This window comes from Nicotiana tomentosiformis, chromosome 11, assembly GCF_000390325.3.
Source record: "Nicotiana tomentosiformis chromosome 11, ASM39032v3, whole genome shotgun sequence".
Lineage (NCBI taxonomy): Eukaryota > Viridiplantae > Streptophyta > Magnoliopsida > Solanales > Solanaceae > Nicotiana > Nicotiana tomentosiformis.
In genome coordinates, this window is record NC_090822.1 from 16996860 (window position 1) to 17004786 (window position 7927).

The window sequence follows — 7927 nt, forward strand, 5'->3', positions numbered from 1 at the left end:
ATAATATTTCTGTCCTCGCATTTTCTTTATGTTGTTGCTTGGCTTATATACATTAGCATATTCTCTATATCTTACTGAAGTGATTTTGTTGTTTGATATATAGGTGCTGCCTACTTTAATAGGATGTCCAGGACCAGAAGAGCAAAATTCCAGTAAAGAATGCACATTTCATACTGAGAGTTTTGTTAGGCAAAGTGAACTAAAAGAAGTCAGCAATTTTATAGACACAATGCACATTTCATACTGAGAGTTTTGTTAGGCAAAGTGAACTAAAAGAAGTCAGCAATTTTATAGACACAACTAGAGGAAATGACCACCCTTCTGTATAATTCTTGGTTGAAATCGACACCTCTGATTGACCAAATGACTACTTTCATGTTCAAATGGAAAAAACAAGCTTAGCAGACTGGCCATTCGAGTGGTAATCGCGGCTTCCAAACAGAAGCGGATCCAGGATTTAAATTATATGGGTTCAACTTTAAGGTTTTTAACATTGAACCCATTATATTTTTAAAGTTATGGGTTCATATCTACTATTTTTGTAATTTTAATGAATTTTTACTTCGCGTCGAAAGTTATGGGTTCAGTTGAACCCGTAGGTATATTACACTACATCCGCCTCTGCTTCCAAAGAGGTGGCCTTTGGTCTCGACTTGACTCTTTATGAGGGTTCTGATAGTCCTCGCCCTCTCTCTCAACTCTCTGCTCGAGCTATTAAGCAGGGAGCGGAGGGAGAGGGCGAGTATACCATCATTTAGAGTTAGTGGGTTCAGACGTCAGTTGGTAGGATTACTATTACATACTATGTTTTTTATTTTTGTTTGCATAGTTCCTTCCATCTGAAAACAGTAACACTCATTTGAACTTACTAAATCCATCCTTGATTTAATTTGCTTATGTGGTTTAGCCAGACCTCCTGCTTTAATTTAATTTACATAATTATATATATTTGCAATCAAATTCGTGATAAGTTTCTGATTACCTTGCTCTAGTTCTAAACTTGTGCTCACATATGAAATACATTTCTGCAACATCTTGAGTGTACAATTTTTGCTTTTTAATTTGCTAGATTGTTTGGTAATTAAAGAAATTGATAAAAAGGCTTGCTAAATTTTGCTATCTGCAAAAGGTTTTTTTTTTTTTTTTTTTGTTGGGTGGGGAGGGGGGGGGGGGTGTTGTAGAAAAGATATATTGATATACTACTAGAAATTATTATAGCTTGTTCCTTATAAGGTATAAAATCCCAATACAATTGCATCAAGCGACAACTAAAATTAGCCAAAGAAATGGGACATGAAGAATTAGAAGTGAAACGAACTGCCTATTTGCTGTCAAACTTATCAAAAACAATGACATACAATATACAGAAACGGAGACAAGATTTCAAACTTGTGCGTTTGGGATTCTAATCATTTTTAAGTTACTAGGATATGCATTAAAAAATTATATATAATCAATGAGTTTTTAAAGACAAATACAAAATTTGAACAAAAGCTACTGAGTTCAACCAAACCACAACTGACACTTTGACTCCGCCTCTGATAGTATGTCATGAGTAACACCCTCTTTGGGCTATTATTGAAAATTGCAAATACTCGCTTGAAGCCAACAAAGAGAATATCACACACATATGGAGAGAGTGGAACACAAATGTGTGCAAACTTTTTGACAAATGAAGGTCATAGACATAAAGAAGATCAATTAATATGGGAATTAATATGGTATGATGTTGTCCGCTACGGGTAAAAACTAGTACAATTCTTTTTCACTCTTTCGCAATGGATCCAAAAAAAAAAAACGCATGACCAACTCCAAAACTTCAATACGTAAACTGGCAACTAAAGTAACATTTTTCCTTGGTCTATCATTCATCAAGTATACTGAAAAGTGGTATTACTTTTCAAAATAACAAAAATATATAAATAAATAAATAAATAAAAGAGGGCAGCCCGGTGCACTAAGCTCCCGCTATGCACGGGGTCCGGGGAAGGGTCGGACCACAAGGGTCTATCGTACGCAGCCTAAACAGGAGAATGAATAAGTGCGGCATCCAAAAGCCGCATGAATGATCAAAGCATTTCTTATTTAAAGCAGGGTGATCTTGCTCATACAAGGTTATATTAAAATTTATGGAAGTTCAACTACTAGTTTACCACAATCAGTAACTTGGTCAGAAGCATTTTCAATTGAACCAATTTGAGGAGATAATTCAGAGGAGGATTATTGCTTTAGCAGGGTGAAAGGAGCATAACTTCTGAACAAAATCAGTATTTTTTGCTTGCTTCTTTCTCTTAGTCTTATTCGCCATGTAAAGGAAATGCGGTCTATAGTTAACTGCCATTGAAGTTTCTGGTTTCAATGGCAGCAATAGGGAATTGAAGATACAACAAATGTTACCTGTGCGACAGGGCAACTGAAGATGCAAACCATCTCTTTCTACACTGCTGAATACTGTCTCAGCTTTGGAATCTGTTTAATCATATCAATCAAGTGGACTGTGCCACGAACAATCAAACTCCTCTGCCGGGCAGGGAAAGGAGGAAGGAAAGGGCAAGAAGAAGCTTTTGGCAACCATACCAGCAAGCAAATTGTGGATCATACTCATCAGGAAAGAAAGAAATCTCAGTTGTTTTGAAGGCAAAAGGAAGAACATAAACAAGCTGAAGCTCAACTGTTTCTCTCTCTCTTAGCCTTTTGTTGCAAAATGCAGAATGTACATGATAAAAAGATAGTTTTCTAGATTTTCTCAGCTCCCGTGCAGATTAGTACCGACAAGAATTATCTTTTCCCTAGGTTCCTAATTGAAACATGTGCTTTTGTAAGGATCCAATTGTAATTCTCAGCACAATCTTAGTGCTACTTTTGTTTGAATTAAAGCTTACCTACCTATCAAAATGGAAGCAACCAGGAATTGCTGAGTGGAGAAATTGGAAGGTCAATGTCTACACTCGTCTCTTTGTTGCTAGACGAGGCTTTTCCTTCGCTCATGTCGCTTGCCGGTCACTCTGATTCTTTATTGGTTGCCAGCCGGTCGCTAGTCCGCCTCACTCTTGATTGGTTTGTCACCTTCTACCCGGAAAAGTATCCACCGTTTTCTTTATCTGTTAAGCCTCACAGCTATGGGACTTAAGTAATTCAATATGCTGATACATGAACCCACCCACCTCTTTTTCAAACACTAAGGGGTCGTTTAGTACGATGGATAAGCAAAAATAACCTTGCGATAAAAATTTAGTACCGCTTTGTCCCTTGTTTGGTTACTAATCCTGGATAAGTTATCCCAGGGTTAAAACCAATATCGGGATAACTTACACCTGCCAGACGGTGGAATAGTAATCCCAGGATAAAGCAGTAAAATTGACAATCCCGGGATTAATAAAACATACCGAAAAGTCAATAAGAAATAATACCAGGATAACTAATCATACCATAACTAATCCCGGTATAACTAATCTCAGCATAACTTATCTTCAAACCAAACGACCCCTTAGCAGCTTAGACCAAAACCATCAAATCGACAAGAAGCTTATACACAATATTCCAGGAGAAATTTACCGAATGAGAAGGAGCTGTGAGAGAACAAAATTTGGTCTGAACATAGACAAATGAGTACTTGGAGAAGATACGTCTATAAGATGAGTAGGATTATAAAACATCATTTTGAGTTCTATAGTTCTGCATATCATCTACATGCACTGAGTAAGTTCATCCAGTTTTAACAGATTTACTTTTACCGTGTTTTAAGAAAATAGATCTTGGGTCTAAATCAACGCCAAAAATTAGCTCAAGAGGTGAGATGATGTAAGACTGCATACGGATATTACAGATTATACAATTAACCAATGTGGGATTCTAACATACTCCACACGAATCAGGAGTGTGAACTACCATAACATGGGTGGCCCAACATCAAGGATAAATCTAGCACTAGAATTATAGTTCTGGTGATGATAAGAGCACGGACTTTACCCCTCATTTGGTAAGAACCTTTGGAAATCCTCACAGCCAATGAGAGACAGGTGATATATTTTCTAATACCCTCCCACATTTGTAACTCTGTCCTAGAGCTTACACGTGAATTTGAATCTTTTTCTATTTTTTTTGCTTTTAAATTTCTCTCTTATGTTCTTTTAGATCAGTTTTTCTCTTACGTTTTATTTGAGGAAGTGGGATTGTCTTAAGAAGGGGAGCAGGAATGTATATACACACGCTCACAAAGAGAGGATATGCTCACAGATAAAGAAGAGGCTTGAAACAGATGCAGACAGTAGGCTCAACAGGTAGAGGAGTACTGCAGCAAAGTTAATGACTCAATAAGCTGAATTGAGAGAAAGAAGCCCATGCGGCTCATGACTGAGTTGAGAGAGAGAGAATCCAAAGCAATAGAACATCTAGAGAGAATACAGTTGTTAAAGGACTTGCCAGAATAACATCTAGAGAGAATACAGTTGTTAAAGGACTTACCAAATTTTGGCTCTAATACCTCGTTAAGAAAATGGACCTTGTAGCTTGTGCTTAACTCAATAGGCGGTTGGGCTGGTTTTGGGCGGGTCAAAATGGGTTGAATCAATAAATGGGCTAGCCAATGACCCGCCCAAAAGTTACTTGGGCTGAGATGGACTGGGTCAAGATGGGCTAAAATCTGGGTCAACCCGCCCAACTCTTACCAAGATTTAATTAATGTGTGTTGTTTTCTTATGAACTGTTTAATTATCAAATAAGATTTTTTTTCTTTTGTTATGGTCATATATAACATATCAAAGAAAAAAGAATTATTTTAAAGATATTTTAGCAAAATTACTCGTGAATCAATTAGGGCTAAAAATTAGCCCAACTTTAGATGCATTGAGATGGGCTAGGTCAAGATGAGCTGAGTTCAACAAATGGGCAGGTCAATGACCGGCTCAACCATGGGCGGGTTAAATGGGTATGGGCTCAAATTGCCACCCCTAATATTCCCGAGAGATAGCTCAAGCGGTGAGAACTGCCCAAAATCATAAAAGATACTACCAGTGTTGTCAAAGGCGCGCTTAAGCCCTGAAGCGAAGCTCAAAACATGTTGAGCGCTTCGCCTCGCTTTGTGGGCGTTTTAGTGTCGCATCAAAGTTCTAAGACATATTTTTCCTTGCTAATCCTAAAAATCCGACATTAAACATTTGATATTTCACTTTATCGTAATTGTTTTTTCAATTTCTTTGTCCATATATTTGTTATTCATGATTATAATTATTAGTCTTGGACTACATATACATAGTTTTACTTTTTCTCCAATTGCGCCTTTTTTCATTAAACCCCACGCTTTATTTGCGTTTTACGCTTAAAGCCCCAACGGACCGTACAGCTTTTTTGCGCTTTTCGCCTTTGATAACACTGGATACTACACCCCATGCACTTGATTGATGTGGGATCCAGCACCTTGTTTGTTGTACATGACCTCATTTACAAAGGTTTTAGATCATTATTTCCACATAATCATAATTTCGGAAGGGAAAAGTAAGAAGTCAAGTTTTGACAGTTACATAATGAATACAGGGCAGCCCGGTGCACTAAGCTCCAGCTATGCGCGGGGTCCGGAGAAGGGCCGGACCACAAGGGTAACCAAATGTGTAACAAGCAAGAGAACAAAGAAAATGAGGAATCCATCCATCGTGGCACAATAAAGGAATTGTGAAGGGAGAGGACTTAAACCTGAAGGAGAAAATCATCAACTGCCGCATTTTGTTAAGCTTTATATTCTCACAAGAGACCTTTTCTTGGTGGTTACAGTCGCTTTTATTTCAATCACCCAACTTAGCAGCAGGTATCTTAAGTTGCATTTCTACTGGCATTCTACTAAACATGAATAATATGAGATAGCTTTCGTCTGTCATTGAAATCATTACCATAAAATTATTCTTTTTATGATATGGTAAATCCCACTCCCCAAACCCCCTTAACTAGGAGCCCTACATTGGCTCTTTCTGACTTTGCGCCTTTGGTGATTTGAACAGCTCATAACATAATTTTTTGGGCTATGCTCCTATCTTTCCTTTATGTATGTGGGAAGGCTTTCCTTCCTTAATATTCATGCAATTATCAGCTCATTTCTGGCCATTTAACATAATGATCATCATGCACAAAACTTCAAATACCGAATCAGCAGCTAAATGTTACTTTAAATATTCCATATAATTCTACATGAAACCAAGGAGCACGGAGATGTCAAAACTAGGCAAAAGGCTACGAAATTTCTATCCAGGTCAATTTAATTCCTTACTAATATATACACACCACTAAAAGATTCTAAGCAGAATAACAACATAAAGCCAGAATTTATTCTCTCTGACTTACCCTAAACAGGTGCAAGGCAAGCGCATCCCTAATCTTCTTCCCACTTTCATCAACCTCTCCGTCAAACACCGGAAACTCTTCACTCCTCAGATACTCCACGGTTTCATCTGTAACTGCTTCACTACACTTGATAAGAAAATTGTGCAGCAAACAGCATGTCACAATTATAAATGGAAATGCCTCAACACACTGCTCATTCCATTTCTTAGCCAAAATCTTCCACTTTGCCCTAACTCTCCCAAAAGCTGTCCCCACCAACTGCGATCCTTTTCTATGCACCGAATTAAATGCCTTTTCCTCAGAACTCATCTCATCTTCCTCGTTCGATCCGCTGTAAGGCGTTAACAGCCATGGTAAAAGTGGGAAACAAGAATCACCAAGAATGTACTGAGGTATTGAATTCTCATCATTTAGCTCAAAAGATGGACCATTTAAGTACTCCTTTGATTTCTCAACACCCAAATAAAGTTTAGATTTTTTTAAAACATTTTCAGGCCTCATTGTACCAGGCCACCCAGCTGAAACATCTAAGAATCTACCTTCAGAATCTACCAAAGCTTGAACAATCAAGAACCCATTTTTATCCATCAAATCACTACAAAATTCAAACTTTTCACACCCCAAAACACCACAGCAATTAGGCAAAGAAATCCACCCAAAACCCACAATGACTCTATTGATATCATTCTTTAGCTCAAACAGGTGCCCAAGATTCTCATTGATAGCTTTGCATACAGTGTAAAAAACCCGACACGCGGTGGGGGAATCAATACCAAATCGACGTGAAATAGCTGAAAAGGAAGCACCGTGAGCAAGGCGAAAGAGGGCAGCAGCAAGAGCGTAATTGGGAGGAACAGAGAGTGAAGAAAGAGAAGGCGTGAGAAGGCGGAGCAGGAGAGTGAAAGAGGGCTTCGTGATATTGAAATTTTCAGCCCAAAGGGTGTCCGAATCAGCGGCCAAAAATCGCTGGAACCAGCATTCGGCGGCGCGTGAGGAAGTTGGATCGGCGAGTGGAGAACCTAGGGTGGCGCGTGAGGGTGGTGGGGGTGGAGGGGGGAGGTTGAGGAGTGAGAAGATGGTGGAAATGGAGGTAGAGGTGGAGGAGATGAGGGATTCGAGAGAAAGGGATTGGTGGGGGAGGAGGCTGAGGTCATGGCGGAGGAGGAAAGAGTGGGCGGAGGAGATGGCGGAGATGAGCTGAGGAATGAGTTTGGTGCAGTGTTGGTGGCGGAGTTGAAGGGTGGCTTTGAATTTCTTGGTTAGTTTGTTCATCTTTTTGGTCATCATTATATTCTTCTTCTTCTTTTTCCTTCCTCTCTTTTTACCGGCGGTGGCCATGGAAATGGAGTGGTGATTTTCAACTTTCAATATTTTCAAAGCAATTTGCTTTCCTGTTCTTGGGGTTTTGCAGTATGTACTACCATTTCTGGCTTTGTATTTTATTTCTTTTTCCTTAGATCTAATACAAGCTAATAAATCCTTCTTGCTGGAAATATCTTTTAGTTTTCTTTTTTTGGGTAAAAATGAAAGCTAATCAATAAACTATTTTGGTGTGAATTTACATAGGAAAAAGCTAATCGTATTTTTGCTATTGACC

General features: G+C 38.6%; 1 protein-coding gene across 1 annotated transcript; it reads right to left on the minus strand.

Moving 5' to 3' along the window:
• Window positions 1-6312: 6312 nt before the first annotated feature.
• Window positions 6313-7668, minus strand: LOC138901091 (protein ALP1-like). The gene has a single exon (XM_070188823.1). The coding sequence runs from the start codon at window positions 7666-7668 to the stop codon at window positions 6313-6315; it is 1356 nt and encodes a 451-aa protein (XP_070044924.1).
• Window positions 7669-7927: the final 259 nt, after the last annotated feature.

Coding starts and splice junctions, on each gene's coding strand:
- LOC138901091 (XM_070188823.1), bottom strand. CDS start 7,668: ATGGCCACCGCCGGTAAAAAGAGAGGAAGGAAAAAGAAGAAGAAGAAT.